This window comes from Citrus clementina, unplaced genomic scaffold (genome assembly GCF_000493195.1).
Source record: "Citrus clementina cultivar Clemenules unplaced genomic scaffold, Citrus_clementina_v1.0 scaffold_2, whole genome shotgun sequence".
NCBI lineage: Eukaryota > Viridiplantae > Streptophyta > Magnoliopsida > Sapindales > Rutaceae > Citrus > Citrus x clementina.
The window spans coordinates 30,885,915-30,910,810 of NW_006262688.1; the positions used below are offsets into that span (position 1 = coordinate 30,885,915).

Consider the following 24,896-nt stretch of genomic DNA (forward strand, 5'->3'; position numbering starts at 1 on the left):
TACAAAATTATACGCTTGAGGACTGCTATTTCTGTTTTTCTTGGCTGCAGCTCTCGTAGATGACCACCTTTTTCAAAACACATTCATTAATTCTTTAATCATATATAAAAACCATCTTATTAATTTGTATAATTCATGTTTAATTATTGATCATGGAGGTTGCTTGAGCGCAAAACAACAAAGACAGCAGAAATCTGTTGAATTTTAAAGAATATATCCGTTAATTTCATACAATCCATACTTCTTAAATGAAAAAGTTACCCAAGAATTGTTTATTTTTATTCATAATAAAATTTTTGTTTCGAGAGAAAGCGAGAGAGGAAAACCTGAACTAAACTTACAGAGATCACAATATTCACAAGAACAATTTATTTTTTGTACAATCACATTAAACATGCCCCATCCAACAGCAATAGATGGGAACAAAAAGAGCTAAGAACAGACAATGCCACAGACAGTAAGTACAATTATACAATGTATTAAGTAAAATATATATAGTAGAAGGTTGATTAATTTGTATTCTGGAAAGATACATGTTTCTTAAACAGCACCTTCAGTCTTATATATGCGACAAACAATAAGAACAGTTCTGCTAATCACACAACAAAGGAACAATGCCCGGTCGACTTCTTGTCTCCTCAAAATGTACAGCAGCACACTTTTGAAATCTCTTCAATACCTCAAACCAAAAATAGTTCTCTTTTTCTAAATGAATGTCAACCATAGCCATCTCTAACATATTATACACAAACAATTTTCATGTCCCATCTTTCCGGATTGTATAATAAGGATTAAGACTGCATCCTACTGAATTAAACAGTGAGATCTTGTAACCCCACTTGGCTATTTTTTCTCTGTTGAGACACCGACAACAACATTGCTCACCTACAATGTTCAATTCAAAGTTTCATTAGTACAATTATATTGTTGAGAAGAAATGTAAGGATACAAGTAAATTAAGTTAAACTCTTACCAATTTTCCACTTTCATCAACAGACATGGGATTTTCGACAACAACAGTTTGTGTCTGAGAAAAGAGCATTAGAAGGAATCCATTAAGAGAATGTCAAAAGATTCAAATCAACATCATATGAGTACCAAAAGTTTCTCATAAGCAAAATTCAGTAACTTACCATTGAAGTAGAAGGCAAAGTACCAGGGATAGCTGTCCCATTGGGTCTGTTCGCTGGAAGCGGAACCCTCGCATTTGCCATCTGCAAATAAGAGAGAGAGAGAGAGTGAGAAGAAGCAGGAGAGAGAAAACAGAACTCACAAAGGTTTCAGAAACATATACAAGCAGAAAGTACTATGATAGTCTTTTGTTGATAGAAAACCAGCACTTGCGACAAACTGAGTGAATACAAGAGCAAAGTAATGCAACGATAATAGATTAAAAGAGGTGATCCTAGCACTTTTTGCAGGAACAAACAAACACACAAAGTAAGAAGAAAAATATATGTTCCATTAGTACATGATCTAACAAAGTGAACTACAGAAACACTCAGCCATGATCCAATCAAGTAACAGCATAATATGTCCTAATCAACCACCACTAAACTCCTGCGCTTCTTTCTCTACAAAATACAAATAGGCACAAGTCTAGAAATAGAAACTCCCTGTAAGATCACAGGGGTTAAAACTCCAGAGAGCCAAATTGAAGTGTATTCAATTACTAAATTATGATTTACCTAAGCAATATTAAACATGTTGAATTATACTTACATTAACATTAGTAACATACTGACAGACAGCACATTTAACTGATGGAGCTCCATGTGGGTACATAAGCGTTGTCCGGCAATGGCCACAGATGACGTGAGCAAACTGGTTGGGTGCTGTTTCACAAACAGGAAAGAAAAAGCAAGTCAGTAAGATGAAGGACCCCAAGAATTTTTAAAAAAGAAAATCGAGACAGATTGAGCTGAATAAGGGAGAAGTAGGAATATTCACAAGCGCGTGAAGGAATCTGTGATAAAAAGGTAGAGAACCGCTGATAAGAAACCAAAGATAAACACATAAACTGCATCCATTTCCTAAAGTTCGCAGAACAGAATCCAAAGCACAAATTTGAGAAAAACCTTTAATAGAAACCAATACTAATATCTTTATCACAAATTCACAGTAGAAAGTGTAATATCCAAATCTCCTAAGAGTATTTAAGTCTTTTTAATTTTTAGTAATCCTTTTTAACCTAGTATAAATAGAACAAGATGTCTTTTTCATTATAAGAGAGAGAGGAAAAGAGGGATCGGTTGCAAAAAAAAAAAAACGACAGAAAAAAAAAAAGAGAGAGAGATGGAGAGACAAGAGAGAAAAGCAAAGAAAAAGAGAAGAAGAAAGTCTTCTTTTTCTTCTTAGTTCTGCCATAGGCAACACATGGGATCAAGTTGTTATTGTTGGGAGAAGTTTTGGAGGTAAGTTTTAATTATTGGTTTCTATTAAATTGTTGTGGAGAAGCACGATTGCAATAGAAGTAGAAATCTAAGATTTTGTAGAAATATGCTGACAGTGAATTATTACGGAAATCATAGTAATTTGTACAAATTGATTTTGATTCTGAATTTTGGGTATGTTAAACTAGACATCGTCTAGAATGTTTTGAAACTTGTTTCAAGTTAATCGGATAAGATTTCAATTAATTATGATTTTTCAAATTCAAGTCTGAAAACCTGGAAATTTATGATTTCAGTGAATAACGTGAATTACGAAATTATTTTTACCATAGTTAGACTTCTTCAAAAATTATGAAATTTGGACCAATGATTTTTATATATGTCTAGTATGATTCTGGAAATTTTCATGATTTTATGATAAAGAAATAAATTGTTTTGTATTTGTAAAGCAAGTGTGTTCAAAACAGAAAACTGTTTGACAGTATTGATGATGTCTGAAACGTGAATTATTTTCAATAGTTTTTTAAGGAATTATGTTATGAAATTTTTATCAATGAACTTTCAATGTGTCAGCATATGGTCTGTAAAATTTGAGATTCTTCCAATAAGAGAATAATTTATTAAAAATCGGAGTAGTATGGACTGTTATGTTTTGAGGGCCGATTATTGAGGACATTTGAGGTTGAGCTTAGGAGTTGTTTAAATTGAGATATTTGAGGACATTAGAGTTTATGGTTGAGATTTGATTATATCTTATGAGGCGTTATTGATGATTTTAGGTTGATGGTATTAGAAAGCATTTGTTACATGAGGATGCCAAGAGGTAAGTAAACTAGACTTCAAAACGAATCACAATAAACAAGATATATGTTTGACTTGTGTGAAAAGTCTATTTTGATATGTACGAATATGGATCTATATGTCTTTGCCCATATGTTTATGTGATGTGTTGTTATGTGTTGAGCATGATTATGTACATGGGCAAATGTATGTGTGATGGTTCATTGGCATGAGCACGAAAATGCATTGAGTTTTCTACGAATGAGAAGTGGATTTTAACAAATAAGATTTTTGTTTTATGAGATTTTGCATTGGGGGTCACCTCTTGAAGTTGTGTGGGGGCCACCTCTTGGGACTATGCGAGGGCCACCTCTTGAGGGCCAGAGAGCCGCAAAGTGCCACGCACGGTGCAAAGTGCCACGCACAGCACAAAGTGCCACATTGCAGGATATGTATTTCATCGAAAGAAAATGAGAAAGTTGAAAGCGACAGAAAGAGATTTTTATGAATTTATTTTACAGTATTTCCAAAAGATCATGGCATATCAACCATTGCATTATGTATAAGTATGTATGTATTTTTCGTATAAGAAACACTAGTTTGCTTACTGGGTTTTGTACTCATTATAGTTTATTGTGATTCAGTTTCCAGAAGTCAGGATTGATTCGTGATGAGTGAGAAGATGGATTTGAATTGAGGATAGTAGACGGTTTGGTTAAGTTTTTAAGTTATTCCGCTGGCTTTTGAATTTGAGGCTCGAATTTTATCGGTCGTAAAGAGTTATTTAAATTCATATGTGAGTTGTGGACATATTTGCCCTTAGATTTCGGATTGGGGTGTTACAGAAAGTGTGATCATTTAGAGAATTAACTGACAGCAGCAAATAGCTTCCATGTTCTCTTATGTTGAATTTATCAAGATCCTTATACAGTCGCTACTTATGTCCAACAGAGGTAGCAGACACGAACTTCTTAAAAAAAAAAAAAAATCTCTATTTTGAACTCCTTTAAGAGTCACTAAAAAAGGAAGAAATCTATTATGCCATTAGCAATACTCATTCAAAAAATCTCCACTTCTAAAAATGTTCTTGGTGGAGAAAATATTTAGGCATGAGATTAAACCTATTAAAGCAGATAATTAACGGATTAAATGCATCTTGCAAATCCTAAAGAGATTTCACATTTTCTTGAGAGATTGAATGAAGTTCACATCTCATGGTAAAAGCTTATTTCATATACCTGGTGCAAGATTCACTGTGTGACAACAAGAGCATCTCACACTTGTTGCCCCACGTGTATACATGAGCAATGTCCTGCAACCTCCACAAATTAGCTGAGCCATTTCCATTCCTGCAGAGGCATTGTACAGACTTTGGTGATACACTCTCTATCATTAGATTTAATTATATAACTGTTTATTAAAGTTCTCTTAGTGAGTGTCCCTCGTGTACATTTTAATAACTAGTTTACAGCTAATTTCCTTTTAAAAACAGCAAGGAAGAGCTCAAAACAATAGGAAAAAGGGAAGCAAAGAATAAAAAATAAGAAAATTGTGCCAAGATAGAAAGTTCAAAAGTACAGAGGGCGAGAGAGTTAAAAAGTAATGAAAGGGAGGGAGGGAGAGAAAAAAAGTACAGAGAGAGAGAGGGAGGGAAGAGCTATGAAAGAAAAAGTTAAAAGCTGTTTAATTACGTGATCTATCAAGTTAGAAAATGGTGAAAATTTGATTACTTTCACAGATTTAGGACACTTTATTCTACAGGAAGTGCAATTTACTATGACTTACTGACAGACCCCCACCAAGACTCTTGGCTTTGCCACCGTAAGTGAGAGTTGCCCATAGATGTCCTATAGAAGCAAATACTAGAAAAATCAATGCAGAATTAAACAAAAGATTGTCCACATAAGGTGAACACCGATAACTTGCCATCTTTTTCCTCATCTTCAACAAAAACCTAAGTTCTCCATCCAAGGTTGTGAAAAGGTAACACTTCATATCAATATTCTGCCTATTCGATAACTAATTGAAGTTAAGATCTAAATCACATGCTATGTGCAAGTGACAGTGAGACCAAAAGAAGTTCTGTGCGATTAGAGAGAAGATTAAGTTCGGAGATTTTAGCCAAAACTAAGAATGTGCTGTGTGAATCAGGAATAAAATATTCTTTCAAGACTCAGAGACTGGATGAAGAAATAGTCCCTGCATCGACTAATTAAAAGGGATGTCAAACTAGCACTATTGGCTAAAACATAAGATGAATTCCTCCACCTTATTGTGAGTGATCTTTTGAGATATCTAGCCTAGGCAGCTAATCACTAACTAAATACTGCAGGAAAGACCAAAAAGAATGGCATTGCTGCCAGAACTAATATCTTTCACCAAAACCAGCTAAAACACAGCCCATCAGAGTAGAGAATAGAGAGTGAAAACCACAACTCTCTAAACAAACATATTAACCAAAAAAAAAAAAATTCAAATCCAATTTTTCAACCCATCAAGCATTCGAGTATTTAAGCATGCAGAAGGGAAATTAAGAAAACTTAACAATGTACAAAGCATTTGTGCACAAGGACAGACCGAGCAACAAAACATACCTGGAATAGGGACAGATGTAATTGTATTACATAATGCACAACAAACATTCGTAGCTCCTCTAGGATAAAGAAGAACGCTCCTGCAGCCACTGCACACAAGCTGACTCTGCATACCTGAAATTCGTCAAAAAAATATTAAATGAGACTTCTTTGCCAACAAAGCAAATCCAAAATCACCAAACAAGTTTCATACCCAACACCCAATTCATGTTACTTTTATCTTAATTAGCCTACATATGACCCACATAGTGATAAATCAAAATCTTGTTCACTTGTTCAATCCAAAATCTTAAAAAAGAAAAACATAATGATAATAACTAGAAATTAAAAATAAAAATAAAAAATTGTAACAAGCTACAATTCTTACCTTTCAACTGCTCTCTTGTAATAAAAATTCAAAAATAAATCAAGAAAAATCCCTAGAAGAGGGATGGATTGTTGAAAGGATCTATCAATTTAAACTATAAAAGGCCGAATGCAATTAAAAGACTCACCTGATGGCTTTAAAGGAACCGAATTTAAAACGCGTTCACGCGCAATCAATCAATTTTAAACCTAAAAATTCAACGAAAAAATAAATTCATCAAAACGAATCGTGTTAAACTAAACCCATATCTAAGGGGAAATTAAAAAAACAAAAAATTACCTTGAAGAGAAGGAGAATTGAATCGTTGGAAAAATCGAAGTCGATCGACAGTTGCGTGATTGTGTGGTTAATATAAATAAATAAAAAAGGAGAGTTTTATTTGTTTGGTTTGGTTTGGTTTCCTGATCTCGTTGTGAATGAGATGGAATCCTCTTAACGGCATCAACAATAAAACAGAAACCCCCACCTCATTTTTTTAACCTTATTTTTTTATTACTTTTCCCATTTTTTGTATTAATATTTCCATAAAAGAAATCATATTATAATAATGTTTCTTAGGTTATTTTAATTAAATTTTCTAAATTATTTGGATTAATAAAGGTAAAGTGTTGTAAACGTATATATTAACATACATATCATCAATTTAAGTTAATTTTGAAGTTGTAACATCTCTAACTATTTCAACAAAAATAAATAGGTGGTACTGTAATTTTTGTTTTCTTGCTTTTGTTCTAAATATGATTCGCTAACTAATAATATGAACAAACAATCAATCAATTTTAGTAATATATTATAAATAGACTAAAATAATGACCATTAACCATGTTAATTGACGAGGGTTTGAGTTTCCTGAATGAGATTATTATTTTTATTTAAATACTGATTAAAATTTTCTCCTAACCATTTTTTCTTCCTTTTCAAAACTTAATTAAAAAACTACCGTAACTATACATAAAATGAAATTAATTGGCTTGATTGTCATATTAAAACTTAAGACTTAATCTTGACCACTTATTTTATTAAGAGAGGCGATCCTCGCCTTTTTAAATACACAACGAATTCAAGTTATGCCATCATATAAATTTGATGTAAAAACTTTTGGTGTCACAAAATTCATAGTGTAATATTCAAACATAGACCAAACAAATTTGTCCTGAACATTTGATATTGCAACGATGCAACTTCTGTCCATCCCATCACCGTCATAGACACATACATAATTGATAGACGAATGAATTGGTCAAAAATTTCGTCAACAAGACTTGTAATTGCAATCCTCTAGTTGTTCTAGATGACGTTGATTTGTACTTCTGTATCAATGGCCTAAAACTCCGTGTTACGCGTTGGTCAAGGGAAAATAAAATAGGTTAATGATAATTAATTAACTGGACAATATTACCCACTCAATCAATGCCATTGTAGGCCTCCTTGTATGTTATTATTACGCCACTTTGTGCAACATTGTCCACAAGATTATAAAAATATGTCACAACAAAGGATATACAAATCAAGAAACAAGAGCGAAATAGGTAACTATAGCAAGTTATTGTGAAAGTACATTGTTTCATCACGAACATAGATATAACAATCCAGCAGCAATACAATTCCAAGCTCGCACGCATCAAATCCACTTATACTACACACATAAAATGTACACTAGAAAGCACAGACTTCGAAGAGAACTGACTGCCATGCATTTCAGATCAGATGCGTCGAAGGGAGGCAAATCTCTTTTCAAGATCCTCAACATCAGCAGATTCAGCACTGGATAGTGGTTAATAACAGTTGTTAGAGATTTCAAGCTCGCGTATAATCCAAGAAAAGAAAAGTTAAATGGTATACAAGTTTTTCCAATGTTCAGCTGACTCTTTACCACCACCACCGTTTGCAGAAATAAACAAAAGCCTGATATAATCATTGACCGGTCTTTGACTTTTTTTTTGGGGGGGAGGGGGGGGGGGGGGGTGGTGTTGTAAAATTCATGAGTAATGCACAACATTTCAATATTTCACTTCAATTTAAACTAAGAGTCCGAACCCAATTGAGACAGTCTATTTAAACTAAGAGTCCGAACCCAATTGAGACAGTCTAATGGTACAACATTTCAACTAAAACAAAATGACTTCAGTTTTCACTGCCAGAAATCATCATTCTTAATCTTTTTTTTTTTTTTTGTATAAGAACATTCTTAATCATTCATCTCATAAACATAACAAATCCAAAAGGGAGTTTACTGTAGAACATACCTAGTATTGGTCTTAGGAGCATTTGCAACAGCGTTAGGAGCATTCCTTGATGCAATTCGACCTTTTGGAGCTGAAGATAACTGTTCAATGAAGAGCAGGTTCATAAAATTGTTCGGCACATCATTGAAAATTCCGAAACAAAATCAAGAAAAACATCATTAGAATGTGCATGTATCAATATTCATGACGAACAATCAATCAATCTAAAAGAAACCCACCTGAGATGCAATATCCACACCAATCTCATCAAGCACCTGCAGATTAATAGTGCAAAATCAGAGACCAATCTAACAGATGATACCTAAATGTGAGAAAACTGCAAAGAGAGTGAAAAAATAATGCCAATTTCTACCTGGTTAGTAAGTTCCTCTGTTTCCTCTTCAGCCTCGTCTTTGTCTAAAGTTTCATCAATAGACTCTGACATCATCTCAATCTGCAAAGAAAACAATAAGGAATTTATAAAATGCAAAAGTGCAGGTGAGAAAAGAAACCGACTCTAGGAGAAGAATACTTCCGCAATTTCTACACAATCAAGGTTGGCAATGGGGAAGGTCAGAAGAATCCATTCAAGATGATGCAAAAATTATATACTATTGTGAAGAGCGCTATACTCAGCAGCTGAGTCACGTTAATGCCACAACATTGATTTGGAATACACAAAGGCTTTTTACATAGAGTTTTAAATCTAAAGAAGGAAGTGAACAAGTCATGGTGGCACTATATATTTTTGGGTTACAAATGCAATCTGTCAGGAAAGGTTGGCGAATGGGAAAGTAGCAACCAATCCCCAGTGACAGTGTTTAGAATTAATCCAAACCCTGTCATGGTTGGCAATGGGGAAGAATACTTCCACAATTTCTACACAATCAAGGTTGGCAATGGGGAAGGTCAGAAGAATCCATTCAAGATGATGCAAAAATTATATACTATTGTGAAGAGCGCTATACTCAGCAGCTGAGTCACCTTAACGCCACAATATTGATTTGGAATACACAAAGGCTTTTTACATAGAGTTTTAAATCTAAAGAAGGAAGTGAACAAGTCATGGTGGCACTATATATTTTTGGGTTACAAATGCAATCTGTCAGGAAAGGTTGGCGAATGGGAAAGTAGCAACCAGTCCCCAGTGACAGTGTTTAGAATTAATCCAAACCCTGTCATGGATGCATACTACATAATTTTAAGTTAAAAATACAATCTGTCAGGAATTGTTGGAGTATGGGAAAGTAGCAGCCCATCCCATAACATTGCTGTTCAGAATCCATCCAAACCCAGCCAACAATGAGGTTATGAGCTGAACAACAAAGTGTAATCCCAGACAACTCCCCAGAAATTACCCAACTGCTAAACAAGAACTGCAGGTAGACTTATATAACCACATGGAGAAAATTTGGAAAACATAAAAATATTACCGTCATATCCATTTGTGCCGACTGCTTCTGGAATTCTTTAATCAATTTAGCTTGTTTTGCAGGTTTCATTTGCTGGAAAAAAGGAAGATAGATGACATAGTGATATTATTACTTCAGCCAACAACAATTAATTACCAATACTTCAGCCTTTAGAAACAAGCAATGAAGATAGATGAAGGATAAAGAAATATTGCAATATTAGGACACAATTTCAAATTGCAATGACTTCCAGTTTGCAAATACCTATGAAAAAGAATCACGGACAAAAATACACACACACACACATATATCACTCAACTCATCTTTAAAATTCTTTTTTTTTTTTCCTTCATTTTTCTGACACAAACCACAAGGAAATATTTATTTTGATGTACTGTAGATAATCCAGTCCATGATTTAAATGATTGGTGGAACACCAAATGGCAAATGCCATTAGCTAATCCCAATGCAGAAATGCATACCTGGTTCATTGCCACCATTGCCTTGGTTGCGCCTCTCATTCCAGTAGAAATTGAAGTACTAGCATATAGAGCCTATGAATGAAATAATGAATGCACCAATGATTAAATAAACGTAAGAAAAAGATTTATTTTACATCTTATTTACAGCATTTTGCTTGCAGAAACCACCTGTGTATGAGTTGCTACGCCTCTGATTTGAGCACGACTCCCCTGTAAATTAGTTATTTGTTGGCGTAGCCGAACAAGTTGACGGGCTAATATTCTAGTGGCAGCCTAAGTAGTTAATAACAAGTCAGAAGTAAATTAACTGAGAGCTATATATTAGACATGATGCGACTGAGTTAAAAAAAAAAAAAAAAAAAGCTAAGAGCTCTGGAACCACAGCCAAATATTTGGCTCATGAATGGGCCCAGCCAGCCAATTATTGACACAGACTTCAGTCCCATAACAAACAAATACTGGGCCTATTCCTTAAAATGGAAACGTTTCCAGATTTTGTGGAGCTTAAGCTGCTTAATTAAACACCAAACATGAAATTCACATATGCCTGGTATTGAGGCTACACATCATCTGGACATTAATGGCATCATTATGCTTTAGGAAGAGAATTAATTAAACAAATAGGTCAATAAAGAATCAGCCTCAAAATAAAAATCAGAAATGCCTGATATTTTGGCTACACCGCATCCGGACATTCATGGCATCATGAAGCTCTAGGAAGAAAAAAATATTCAAAGTTCAGACCAAAATGTTTCACATAAAACACCAAGATGCAAACTTTAAAAATTCCAACAGGTAGGTCAACAAGAAATCAACTCATCCTCTACCAAATGTTTCCATCAGATTCCAGACTCTATATTTACACAGTAAAAACATTCAATAAACTAGTGCACCACAAAATAAACTTACCTCATTGCCAGTTTTGGCAGTTTTCTTGATCTCTGCAACCAATTTCTTCTCCTGAAAAATTCGGCAGACCAAAGCTTTTAATATATATATATATATACAAGTTCGACAAAACTGAAACTGTGGGAGGCAGTAACATACCTCCAACTGAAGAGCTGCAATCTCACGTTCAACACCTACAAAATGAAATATTAATTAGGTTACTACCACAGCCACAGCATAAAGACTGCAGCATGATGGGAAAACTGATTTCGATAAACTGATATCCATCTCAGGAAATCTAATCATTTAGTTAGTGATTCAGGAGCACAATGGTCACAGAGGCGCCTTAGCAAAATAAAACAAAGTTAAATGTCTTCAATTCGAAGCAATGCATTCCAACAATTATCACTTAATATTGACTGAGAAAGGTATTTTAAACTACAGGAGTGAAAAAACAAACATACAAACGTACCTCTTGTAGCAGTAGCCATGTCCCTCTTGCTCTCCCTCAAAGCCTCTGTACCAATACATCATAATTAATCACTCATCACCATTTAGATCAACAACGCATACCCTTAGCAGAAGTAAAAGAAAATGAAAACAATGGGGGGAAATGAGACAAAAAAGAAATGACGACGTTGTGAGAGAGAAAGTAAGCACCCTTGGGTGTGGTTTTTTTCCTGAAAATGTTCATGGTTTTCTTCAAGATTTTCATGGTTCTTTCTCTGGCCTCCGATGCGAGCTCCTTTCGCGTCATCCACTCTCTCCTGCACTGTGAACTGTGAAGTGGAGGCCGCCGTTGCAGAATTAAGCGACAGTGGTTTTCGTTTCGACTACTAAACAAGGAAAGAGGAAGAGAATTCTTCGGGGAGCGTGCTTCTTCACTCCGGACGGGAGTTTCGACGTTTATGCAACGTTACTCGTCCAACTAGCCGTTATAGACTTGTTCATTTACTTATTTACCCCTTTCTTTTTCTTTTTCTTTTTCGATTTGCTAAATCGATGTGCGATACATATCATCTTATAGTTATTTTAAAATTATTAATTATCTTAACGGAACATAACAAATGAAAGATGTATGTGATAGAAATTAGATCATTAACTATAATTTACATCATCAACCATCACAGTTCTGATCCCACCTAGGGATGTTCACGGATTAAATTTTACAGATTGGACATCAATCTATATCCGATCAATAATTTTACGGATTATAATTTTTTAATCCAATCTAATTCACGGATTGATTAAACTCAATCTAAATCCAATCCATACATCTGTGGATCGGATGCGGATTTGACTCAATCCATATCTAATCCATACGTTTGCGGATCAGATGCGGATTTAACTTAATCCATATCCAATCTACCATTTTACGCATTAGTTTCCGAATTAAAAATTTTTAGTTCTCCCCAATCCATGAACTAATGAAATTAAAAAAAAAATCTAATATAAAAATATTTTTACTACCAATTAAATTTAAAATTGAATAAAATTTAAACAAATTAATTATTTAAATAAAACTAAAATAATACATTCAAAGTTTCAAAATATAGCACATCGAGATTAATTGTTCAAATAAAGTTACAATAATACGTTTAAAGTTTCAAAATATAACACACTAAGATTAATTATTCAAATAAAGTTACAATAATACATTAATATAACACCGAAATTAATTGTTCAAATAAAGTCATAATTAATTGAAATGGCGAAGTTTTTGAAACCAAACACAGTATGATCCTTTATCAGGGCTGTTGTACTTGTCAAAAAGTGGTGATTACGGAGCCGTCAACGATGGGAACCGGGAGAAGTACGAGTGGTGATCTTGAAGGTTGTGATAGTGCAATTGTTTGCTTGGAACCAGTGATTGTGAAGTGGCTCGATGGACTCGGGGAAGAAGATGACTTGCTTTCGCTGGAATCGTGCGGCCGACGTCCTTCAAATCGATGTCGAGAGTATATCGAACCAGTATTGGGTGTTGCTAGTGCATGTGACGGCGGGGAAGCTTAGGGTTTTTTGTTTGCAAATTGTTGGTGACTTGGCGTTATGTTACTTTACTTTTGAGTGACTTTGCAAATTGTTGGTAACTTGGCGTTATGTTACTTTGCTTTTGCTAGTGCGTGCGACTTTGCTTTTATTTTGTTTTATAATTTTTACAAGTTATATTTGTATATTTGACTATTTAATTATTGTATATTATTATTGGGTAATGGCTGAGATATGTTATAGTGCTTATGTAACTATGTAATGTCACATTTATAATATTCTTTAATTAAATTTATAATAATTTTTTAACTAACTAACTAACTATATATATATATATATATATATATATATATATATATATATATATATTTTACGGATTCACAGATTTTTACGAATTTACAGAAATAAATCAATATCCAATCTATCGACTATGGATTTTTAAATTTTCAATCCATATCCAATTCATGAATTCACGGATCGGATTTTCACGGATTAGACGGATTGAGCGGATCGAATTGGATTCTGAACACCCCTAATCCCACCATGATCACATTGTCCTTAAGGTGTTAACAATCTCTATTCGGGGTCCGGCTATAGTGCAACTGTGGTATCGTGTCACAGTTGCATCCAACCGTTGGATCCACTTAAATAAGTGAGGTCCATTGAGATCCAACGACTTAATACAACTGTGATACGGTACCACAGTTGCACCACAGTTTTTCCCCTCTATTCGAACCGAACACCGCAAAATACCTCAGAAAAATGAGTTCTACTTTAGTGTCTTGCAACTCTCTTGAATTTGCTGTTCAGAGATCGAACTCCATCCCCATTATTAAAATAATAAAATTTATTGTACAGAGTTTAAATTCTAATTCTTATTGATAAGAAAATTAATACCATGCTATTAATAAAAGAGCAGGTTTTGGAATTTGGTGAAATAACAATTATACGAACCATCAAAGGAAATTAACAAAAAAAAATGCAAATTTTCATTATTAAATAAAAACGACTGCCAAATTCATTCTTGGAGTAAAATGGTTCAATAGATAAATTATACAAACAAAATGCAAGCTGTTTTGACACTAACTTAGAAAAAATAAAACAGTTTGTTTTTTATTTTATTATATGAGACTATTACTCAAATTACAACGCATATTATATGAGAATATAATTGATATTTATAAATCAGACTATTACTGGGACCAGCTTACATCAATACTAATGAAAGTCTGCCCAAATTTTAATCCTCACAAATATTCGAGGGATGTCCACTCCTTACTCATAGCTAAGGAAGAGAACTGCCTTCACTTAATTTTTAATTGAGGAAAAAAATATCCCCACAATACTTTTGTGGGGGTTCGAACTGCTGAACTCCAATTTAGCCGAGTGAAAACAGTTTGTATTAGAATTAGGACAATACCAGTTCGAATTACGAAGCTTGGTTTTATTCTGACAATAGCTATTAAAAAAGGTTACCGGGACCCCGGGGGAAAAAAAAGGAGAAATATAATACTAACTCCATTTGAATAAAGAGTTGGTGTTCACAATAGTCAAAAAAATTGTTCGAATACCACAATCATTGAACCATATAAGTTCAAAAATTGTTAATTTAGCCAATAATAATAATAATAATAATAATAATTCAACAAAAAATTAAACAAAACAAACTGATTTTACATGAAAAACATACATCAACAGTTAAAAAAGGAAAAAGTAAAAGAAAAATTATTTAGTACCAATAAATAAGCAATATGAGATGAATGTTGAAAAGTTTTTAAGTCCTTGTATTATGCAACAAATTAAAAAAAGAGAAGAGAGCCAAAGCCATAGATTAAGCAACAAATCAAACCATTTGTGTCAGGAAGAGAGAACCTACATACACTGAATGATAATAGGTTTCATATTCACTTAAACAACCTAAACTGCCAGAATATTTTGTCTACTGCAATTCTTTCTTTTTCAGGCAATAAACTACCAGGATAACATATTGTACTACCAATTACATCGTCAAAATCCTCAACCAAGCGGGGTGCAAAAGGTCTGTATTAGTCCAAACCACAAGCAAACCCAAAGCCAGCTTAAGTGGGATTAGGAACATTCTGATTTAAGAACCTTCACAGCAAGACTTTCACCATTCCTGCTACAACCAAGAAAATGCAAGTCATTTTCTAATCAAGAAATAGTTCATATACAAGGAAAACTATGGTAACAAAACTGAGAAAAGCATTGCAGTAACTTAGTAGAACAACAATGCAAGACACGTACATGCATGTAACCCCAAAAGTTGAAGAACATGGCAACTTCGCTAATGATATTGTCCAAGCTCCCATAAAGTATTTGCGGAGTATGACTGTATGAGATTCAGATAATCAACAAGACAACTTGGAACCATGCCCATATTTAGAACTTCTACTGTTAAAATAAAAACTAAAAATAACAAATGGAAACTGAAAAACGTGGAGAGCTCATTATCAAATTAAGTTGGCGAATGTGGTAGATAACTAACAAAAGGAACAAACGTAGCAGGCCATCCCAGTATTTTGGACAGTTATTTGGCAGCTTTTCAATGTGTTTGGATATAAATGGTGACAGATTGATTTACGGTTATCAAAGACGGGGCTTTGTATGATTTAACATTGATGCTGTATAAACAAGGTCTCTAGTGTTAAAACTACTCACAAAAGTATAAAAAATGTAATGTAGCTATAAGGCATTACACCCAAAATTCCTTGGGCATTATACCCAACGAAACAGGGCAAAATACTTAGTGTTTGATCATGCGCCACAACCTCAAGTGTCAAATTACTAGAAATCTCTCATTATATGGCTATGAATGGAATAAAATATGGTTATGAAGGGAATAACAAGAATATGTGCCAATTCGTACTTGTGTTGTATTGTGCAAAAGAAGTGACTGAAGCATTAATCATCTTCTATTCTACGTCATGGCCTCTGATTTGTGGAGTAAATTAATTGAGGGGGCTAATTTTCCATGGAGTACAATTAAGAAAACTGAGTTTGTCCTTTGATATTCTCTACCAGCATAGTAAAAAAGAGAAGGCCTTATGGCAAAATTTTGGCTTCTCTTGCTGATTTGCAACCTTAGAAGTATTGACTGCATTTTTAGACTATAAGGCACAATTGAGACACCGCAATCAAACACCTCAGAAAACCTAAAGAATATCTTTGGACCCTCGCTGGGACATTGCCAAAGAGATACAGAATTTTACAGCCATTAATTAGAAGAGACGCTAATGAGGGCCTCATGAATGCTTTCGAAATATCTTTCTTCCGGATTCTAAACAAATCAGGGATGACATCAGAGGAAAACATAGAGCCAGACATGACAAAACTACTATGTGACCAACATCTAAAGTGTATTTAAGTAAGAAGATCAGAGTCTTTAAATTACAGACAGTTGTGAATATCTAGCCTTCGTGAGAAGGTAAGTACTAGTACATATTGGTGTGAAAGCATCTCAAAACCCAGAAATTTTGCCTACAATAGAAGATATTTACTAGTGTATATTATTTAGACTTTCAACCATATTGCTATGCCATACAGTTTGCAGAGGTCAAGCGAAATGCAGAATAAACGTACCACATTACTATTGTATACTTCAGTGAGAAGACGGAGAAGACATAATACAAAAGCAACTGCAAAAACACTAGCACCCAAAATACATGGGTAGGAATATCAAAGTACAGCAGAAGCTAGAACTTGAAAGAAAGAAAGGAGAATTAATGTACTTGTACTTCAGTAATGTTAGGTTTCATAGCAGAACTATCTATATATGGAAAAGTTATGAAGCACCATTCAAGTCAGGCTATCATATGTCATCTCCCCATCTCATTTTCTCAAGTGTTTGTCAAGGATTAAATGCTTAGAATAGATCTATCTTGTATTTTTTTTTTTTTTTGGACTAGGAAAAGGGGACAAGACATGATACAACAGAGACAAAAGTAAAACAAAACACACCCACGGCATCATTGATCAGAAATACACAGAATAACTACCATGGAAGAAAAGGTATAGATCCAGTGAAAATTAAACATCCATAGAGAATTTAAAATTAATATATGAAAAAGAAGGACCTGCAAATGCAAGTCTGAACATCTAAATTTCTCAAAGCTGATCCCTAAACAAAGCATGTTAATTTTTTATGATAATAGCAAATATTTTAAAAAGAAAACATATTTGAACAAGAAGATAATAATTGGACACACAAAGATAATAGCCCATATCATTGCAACAAGGTAGCAATGTACAGCCACATCAACTTGCCAATATCACATATAAGCTTTCCAATAATTAATCAAAAACGTGCAAAGAAAGTACAATAATCCAAACAGTAAATCCAGAGTAATTGCGATTACGAAATAGAAACAATACCCTCACTGTTGTTGCTGATTCTGCTGCTGCTGCTGAGCATTTGGTGGAGGAGGTGGCATACCCGGACGAAAGACAGGAGCACCAGGTGGAGGAGGCATCCCAGGACGAGGAGGAGGTGCGTTGGGCATCCCTGGCCTTGGCGGGCCAGATGGAGGTCCTCTCATCATCGGCCCAGGCGGCGGCGGGACCATAGGTCTCTGCCCAAACTGCTGAGGCGGCATAGGGAACTGCTGAGGTGGCCTCACACCAAAACCCTGTGGCGGCCCCTGCGGTGGTGGACCCCGCGCCATTGGTGGACCCTGACCTGGGTAAACAGGAGGCGGCATCTGACCCGGCGGTCGAATCACAGGGGGTCCACCTGAAGTAGCTGGGTAAGTCATTGGTGGAGCGGAGAGTTGTGGTATTGGCGGCCGCGAGATCTGTGGCTGCATCATGCCGGGAGCGGGCCCACCAACACCACGAACGGGGCCAGCGAGGCCAGGCTGAGCTTGAACAAGGGGAGCAGCGGGGACACCACGACCAGCAGCGCGACCAATGCCAGGGCCAACAACGGCAGATGCGGACACGGCCTTGGCACGTGACTCTTCGGGAGGAGGAGGGCCTTCGACGGTCATGGAAATTACCTCTTCGCCCCTGAGAAGGACAAGGCCAAGAGTGCGGCGGTCCTCGCGCTCCTCGTTAGTGTTGTTCTTCTTTCCCTTGGCAGGAGGAAGCTTACGAAACTCTTCGCAGTCGCCGAGGACGAGGTTCATGTGGCGGTCGAAAGCCATGAATTTGCCGACAAGTTGCCGGCCGTCTTGGATCGTGACGCGCATCCGGTAATTTATGAATTGAAGCATCTTCGAACTCTTTGACATCGACATTGTGTTGACTTTAGGGTTTTTGCCCACTCTGCTGCTGCGATTTTGGTTTTCTCTTTGGTCTTCTTCGCTTCAAATCGAAGACCCAAGTGTAAGAGAAAGAAGTGAGAGAGGTTTTTACTTTCTAGGGTTTTGGGATACTGGAGCAGGCCGGTCGAATAGATTTATTAAATTTGGAGCCTTGGGTCCAGAACCCGGTTTGTCCGTGAAAGCGACTCAACTATTTTCTTTCGGGAAAAAATAAAAAAGACAGGGTTTATTTCCTTCACATCCCTTGATGTTTTTCTAATTACGATTGGTATTTAAAATTGATTTAATTTTATTTTCAAAGCCGGACACTAGGCCCCAATTAAATACGCGCACAAGGTTACTTTTAGAGCTACTTGCTAAACCCTCGTCGTCGTATTATCAGGCCAAAAAAAAAAAAACTCTTTTAAAACTTCTGAACACACCATTAAGAGAGATCAAATAGGATCCGGCTCCAATGGCAATTAGCATAGTAATCAAAGCTAATCAGTTGTTACTGTCAAAGAACAAACAAAAAACTTTTGATGGCAAATTTCATTGCATGAAATCCGCTAATTCTGGATTCTTTGTCGGCGGCGAAGTGAAAAGCTTCATCAACTGTTCAACTTCAACTGCCAAAAAACGTATTGTTTGGGACCCTTCTAAATGGGAGGCACAAGCACAATTTGCAAGTACAACTAGTAGTAGCAGCAGCAATTCGAAATCTAACATATCAAAAGAAAAATAAAAATCATCACGGGATCCACACAATATTGAAAGCACTGAAATTGATTAGAGTCCAGGCCACAGTGATCGTGATGTTTTGCTTGTTTATAGCGGTGGCTATGTGCCGTCCTGAATCAGCATTGGCTATTTCGGTTGCTAAGATGGGTTCGCTGGCGAAATCATCATCCAAGTGAGTTAACCTCTTCATTGAGTTAGCAAAGCTGGCCTTTCGGACCGTGCAGAAGCGTCTGTAGTGATGAAGAAAGGTGAAGAAAAAGAAGTTTCTGTCACTAAAGTTGATCCATGTGATTTTCTAGTTTTGGTTGCTATCTTCGGTTTCATTTTTATTTGCAAATGCGTTTTATGCATTCTGGCAACAAAAAAGTGTTGTCAAGCTCCAGGTACAAGTTTTCTTGAATTATTATTATTTTTTTTTGTCAAGAATTTTCAATCTCGATTATTAGCCAAACCACCGGTTACTGTCGTTGAATTTTTCATTAGGCGTTGTTGGTGATGCATGGACAAAGTCTTCAAAAGGAACTTGCTTGTACAACAAGAACTACTAACAAAGATGATTGGAAGCGTATATTGATGAGTAAAGCCTCTCAATTCTTGTTAGACTTAACATTGTTAACTTCATAATTGATAGTTGAAACCATCTAGTTGGCTTTGTTCTCTATTGAAAAATAAACTCTAAAATGTAGCAAATATTTAACCAGAAGCAGCGATGGAAATTCCTAAATTTTATCCCAAATTGTCTTAGTTAGGGAATTTTCTCCAATCTTTTAATAAATAAATCATAGTTTTGTTGGAAAAGTTGTATTTGTGGCTTGTGTCTTGTGAGGGACTCTTGGAAGCTCCTAAACAACTTCATGTTCAATATTTGACTTGTGCTTCCTCTTCGTTTCTAGCTTTATACTATAAAACCAAAAAGTGATCAAGAGTCAATAACTCAATTTGTTTCCTTGGAAGCTTAGAAGTAAATAAATATATTAGGCTAATATTGAAGGATTCAGTTTCGTGTATTTATTATGGTTACAGGTACAACAGATTCCTTGTTGCAGCATAAGAAATTTTGGCTCTCTGGTGATTTGTCAAGTTGAATACATTCTCTTTGACATTTGCTTGTTACTTGAATTGACAATTGTAAATTGCAAGCCAGAGCTGAATAGACATTAGATTAGAGAGGCGTCCACTTAAACCAAACTTTAATTTTGTTTATTTAGATCAAGATTCTAGCAGCATTTTATTTTCTAATCTCTGATTCAGTGTATTATATTTATTTGTGAGGCGGTTCATTGTTTTATTACAATCCATTCAAAGCATTTCTGCAATCTTGTAGTTGAAAGTGGAAGACAACATTGAAGATACAGAGAAATACTTCAAGATACTTATGGAGAAGAAGAATATGAGTTTGAGTGTAGAATCAGTTGCTAATTTACCCATGGAAAATGGAAGAATCACTAGTTACCGAAAAGTAAATCCACACAGAGTCACGTACATGGTGGTAAGGTTAAGTCTTTGTTAGTAGATTATGTCTTTACTATGAGTACTATTGATCAAAATGTTGATTAATCATCACTACCATATTGCTAAATAGCTTTGTTTTGTTCTTTTAGAATGAAACTCAACGTCAGGAAATTCAATGCAACTTTATCTCCATTTGCAATTTCTTTGTTTCTAGGTGACTATCTTGGTGGTAGTTGGTAACGGGATATTTTTTAAGCCTAATATGCCTGTCATTGTTGATCCAGAAGATGTAGAGTGCTTCATGAAGCAGCTTCCACCCCTCACTGAACATGGCAAAATACATGAAATTATTCTTATAATTAAGTTTCCTCATCTTGTGATTTTGTGGGTTCTCATTCTAATGTGTGGATTCTACGCCTAATCTGTCTCTTTTTTGTTTTCCTCTACAGGGAATAAATGTATTTTGGATCCCTCGGGAAGAAAATGACACCCCGTCATGTCATCATCAATGTGTGAAGAAGTATCCTCATTTATATCCTTTAAAACACTCCAACTCAAATGGGAGTTAGAGCTCTATAATGCTTTGATGCAAAATACTCCCTCTTTTGTTCTTTCGTGGTTTAATTAGAAAATAACATTGAATTTGATTAGAAAATAACATTGGTAGGATCTTGGTATTCATTTAAATTATTGTAATTGATTTTGTTAAGAATGTCATTTGGCCTCGTGGCTAGAGCAACTCCCTCCCAATTATAAGGGCAAAGGTTTGAACCCCACAAAAGTATTGAGGAAGTTTAATTTCTTTCTCAAAGCTCATTAAATGTCAGTGGAGTAGACGTCTTTTGTGAAGGGTTTATATCATTGCTCAAAGCTCACTACTCGGGGTTTTAATTTCATGAAAAAAAGGCCAAAACCGGTGTGTTATAACATTGGCTTTGAGGCTCAAGGGCAGAAGTTGGCTTTTTCTCTAAAAGCAACTTGGTTTTTCTCCCATGGAACATTCCTTGGGAACTTTTTTTTTTTTGAGAATTTATTCCAAAAATAGGCTGAAAAAAATAGTTTTTCTTTGAATTTTGGAAAAAATTTCACCAAAACTACTCTGGGGCTCTAAAATGACTCTCATTTTTTTCCTGTGGCATCCTGTTGCCTGTGGGAAGGCACGTGCAGAAAAATAAGTCAAAATTCTAAAGCACCCCCAAGAAGGCCCATGAAAAGAGGCCAAACTGATATGCTATAACCTTTGGCTTTGAGGCCCAAGGAGAGAAATTGGGTTTTTCTCCAAAAGCAACCCGTTTTTTCCCCTTTGGGACATTCCTTTGGCTGGTGGGAGTACTCCCTAACAATACTCCAACGCCCTTGTGAGGCTCTGATAGTTTCTTGAGAATTTATTTAAAAAATAAGGTAAAAAAAAATAGTTTTTCTTATAATTTTGGAAAAATTCCGTCAATATTATTCTGGTGTTCCAAAAGGACTCTCACCTTTCTTCAAAACTCACTAAGCTCACTAAATATGAGTGGAGTCGACATCTTTTGTGAGGTTTTAATTCCTTCCTTGGAGCTTAATTCCTTCCCTAAATCTCGGTACCCATGGGTTTAATTCCTTTATTTAAAGCTCATTAAACTCGCCAAATTTCATAAGTAGACATCTAATGCACTCAAGTTAAGCTCATTAAATGTCATGAATAGACGTCTTTTGTGAGAGTTTAATTCTTTTCTCCAAGCTCACTACTCGAGGGTTTAATTCCTTCCTCAAGACTCACTAAATATCATAAGTAGACGTTTAATCCACTCAAGTTCATTGCAAAGCTCCCTAAATGTCATACCATAAACAATTTTATTAAAATCCTGATGTTAGCAGATGCTTAAAAATTATTATCATGATGTTGGCAAATGCATAAAAATTATTTAATTATTAACGAAATTAAATTAGAAAGGAACCTTATGTATTAATGAATAACAATTGAAATCAATGCACTGTTGATATTCCATCATTTATATTTTCCAAATCAAATCAAATCAATTATTTACTTTCTATATTCTATGCATGTCTATGAAATAAACTCATCGCTCTCTAAGTCAGTTGTTACTATGTGCCATTGTTCTCATCTTTCATCTCCTGTTGCTGTTTGGTCTTCTTGTTTGACCTCAAATTCTCAATAATCATCTCCCATCTATCCCATATTTTGAACAAGTACTCATATGAGTTATAAATCTTGCCCCTTGCCACCACCTTAGCGGGCACCATAAACTAGCTTGCACAAATTATGGGTATTTATTGGTCTAAAATGCTGCTTTCAATAGCTCCCCTCATTGAATCATAACCAATGGAATCACCAATGATAAAGCTATAAGCCCTAATAAGAACTTCTTCAACTTCATTAGAACTTTTGTTTCCACTTTCACCGTCTCTTCATTTTCACTACCATTAACTGTTAGATTTATTTATCACATTTTGTAAACTGGCATAAATTATTCTAATTGTTTTCTATATTTCATCGAATTAATACGTGACTGATGTCAAATATTAAGGAGCAATATTGAACAACTCATTTATTAAGTGATCAAATATTGTATTAATGAGTCTGATTTTGACATACCGTATACAGTAGTCTATTATGGACAAGCATAATCCTTAATTGTGTTATTTTAGCTCATAATTGGATGGGCAATCTTGTATTAACACATGAGAGGTCTCTGAGCTCAACCACAATATTTAAGTAACTTCAACCTATTAGAAGTTTACTGTTCACGAATTTGTGACATGAGTGCAGTGCACTTTTCTCCCTTCCTCTCCCGTGTGTACGTGTGCAGTGAATTTTGAAAGAAGCCCGAATCTTGAGTTGAAGTGAAGGAACCAAGAATTCATAAGCCAGATCAAGGCTGTAGCAACTTAGTAGAAGCTCCATAACAAGCTTCCAAGTTTAGATTCATGGATGATCAAGGTAAATCTCGAAAATTTACCTAAAGTATGTGTTTACTTGGAAATGCAAGATTAAGGGTATAAAACTCGTATTTATTTCAACATTAACCTCACTCTTCTTCAACAATTGTTGTTCAAATTCCTCCACAATCATGCTCGCAACCACATTGTTGGTGTTCTGATGAGTTGTCAATAGGCTTCTCCACAATTGGCTTAGATGCAAATTGCCATTAGATTACTAATTGAAGGCTGAGATTGATTAAACTCGCGCGGATTGCAGTGGTTGCAACGTTAGTGAGGTTAAAATAAAGAATATTGATTTATTGTTACTATTTCAGCAAATTACCAAAATTTGGAAAAGGCTAAATTGAACTCAATCTTTCAGCCAGTTCCTTAAATGTAATGGTGCTTTTGGTCTTTCATTTTTAAGAACATGTATCATGCTCCTGTCTCTTGTGTGTGGTTTGTTAAATGCCTAAATTCAAAGACATGGCAACAAATTTAGAAGCAAAACCAACTTAGCTAAACACCATCGTTCGTGGAAACACAACAATCCATTTAGATTTTAATGGAACCGAATAAAATTGATCGACTCATTGACACTAATTTACTCACTTGCCATTATGTCCCACACCTCTCTTTTTTCTTCAGTCCCTATCAACTCTTTTTAGATCAAAATTCTGATTTAAAGTTGAAAAAAAAATCTCACACATTGAATTTTTACTAAATTTTCTATTTCTTTTTATTTTCATGTAGATTTACCAATCAGTTGATCTCAATTCAACATACTTATGAAATCTCATATCATATTTCTTGAATTCATTTTAGGTTTTTGTTGAGTAAAATTTGAATTAATATCATTTTGTTGTTGTCGACAGATTTTTGAGTTTAATGGGAATATAAACTATGTCTAAATTAAGGGTGCAGGTGTAAATTCTACCATCAATGAAAATTGATGTTAAAACTTTAGTTCTCCTCCTATTAATACGAGAAAAATCTAGCTGAGTAGCTGCAGTTTCTTTTACATTTGTTTATGGTGCGCTTGAGATTGAGGTTGGACAGCTGTAGCTTTTAAGTTACAGTACTAAAGTACTTGGTAAACACTATCTGCTGTAACTTGGAAGTTATGTTGATATGATTTTTCACTTGTATAATAGAAAATTTATTATATCTTTAATAATTTTATCAAAATTATTATTTAAAATTTACATTTACTATATATTACTAACTTTTTATTTTATAATTATAATTTTTTTTCTACAATAGCTGTAGTTTAAAAACTATATCACTTCAATCCTAAACTCATCCTTAATGGGTAGAATACACGACGTCGTTTACCCAAAAAAAATTGCTCGATCTTTTGTTGGATTCATGGCGGGACCCAATTCAGAAA

At 35.0% G+C, this 24,896-nt stretch overlaps 2 protein-coding genes across 3 annotated transcripts; both read right to left on the bottom strand.

Moving 5' to 3' along the window:
• Window positions 1–317: 317 nt before the first annotated feature.
• LOC18052105 (vacuolar protein sorting-associated protein 2 homolog 2) lies at window positions 318–12,040 on the bottom strand. Its single transcript, XM_006448744.2, has 17 exons — window positions 11,802–12,040; window positions 11,614–11,658; window positions 11,301–11,335; window positions 11,163–11,213; window positions 10,422–10,526; window positions 10,254–10,325; window positions 9,793–9,864; window positions 8,733–8,813; window positions 8,599–8,634; window positions 8,381–8,460; window positions 7,846–7,898; window positions 5,768–5,881; window positions 4,412–4,522; window positions 1,723–1,835; window positions 1,134–1,214; window positions 974–1,027; window positions 318–885 (listed from the first exon to the last, which is right to left on the bottom strand). Exons 1-17 carry the CDS (start codon window positions 11,896–11,898, stop codon window positions 844–846), a joined length of 1,242 nt encoding a protein of 413 aa, XP_006448807.2. The 5' UTR covers window positions 11,899–12,040; the 3' UTR covers window positions 318–843.
• Window positions 12,041–14,929: 2,889 nt separating this feature from the next.
• Window positions 14,930–18,545, bottom strand: LOC18052106 (small nuclear ribonucleoprotein-associated protein B'). Of its 2 annotated transcripts, XR_002907226.1 has the most exons (3): window positions 17,523–18,545; window positions 15,396–15,480; window positions 14,930–15,267 (listed from the first exon to the last, which is right to left on the bottom strand). XR_002907226.1 is itself a non-coding variant. In XM_006448745.2 (2 exons), the coding sequence occupies exon 1, from the start codon at window positions 18,383–18,385 to the stop codon at window positions 17,525–17,527; it is 861 nt and encodes a 286-aa protein (XP_006448808.1). In that variant the 5' UTR covers window positions 18,386–18,545; the 3' UTR covers window positions 14,930–15,267; window positions 17,523–17,524. The 2 variants fall into 2 exon arrangements, 1 of the variants encoding a protein (XP_006448808.1); XM_006448745.2 differs by lacking the exon at window positions 15,396–15,480.
• Window positions 18,546–24,896: the final 6,351 nt, after the last annotated feature.

Coding starts and splice junctions, on each gene's coding strand:
- LOC18052106 (XM_006448745.2), bottom strand. CDS start 18,385: ATGTCGATGTCAAAGAGTTCGAAGATGCTTCAATTCATAAATTACCGG.
- LOC18052105 (XM_006448744.2), bottom strand. CDS start 11,898: ATGACGCGAAAGGAGCTCGCATCGGAGGCCAGAGAAAGAACCATGAAA. Junction 8,635..8,732: donor CAGAGGAACTTACTAACCAG/GTAGAAATTGGC, acceptor ATTAATCTGCAG/GTGCTTGATGAGATTGGTGT. Junction 4,523..5,767: donor TACATCTGTCCCTATTCCAG/GTATGTTTTGTT, acceptor ATGCCTCTGCAG/GAATGGAAATGGCTCAGCTA.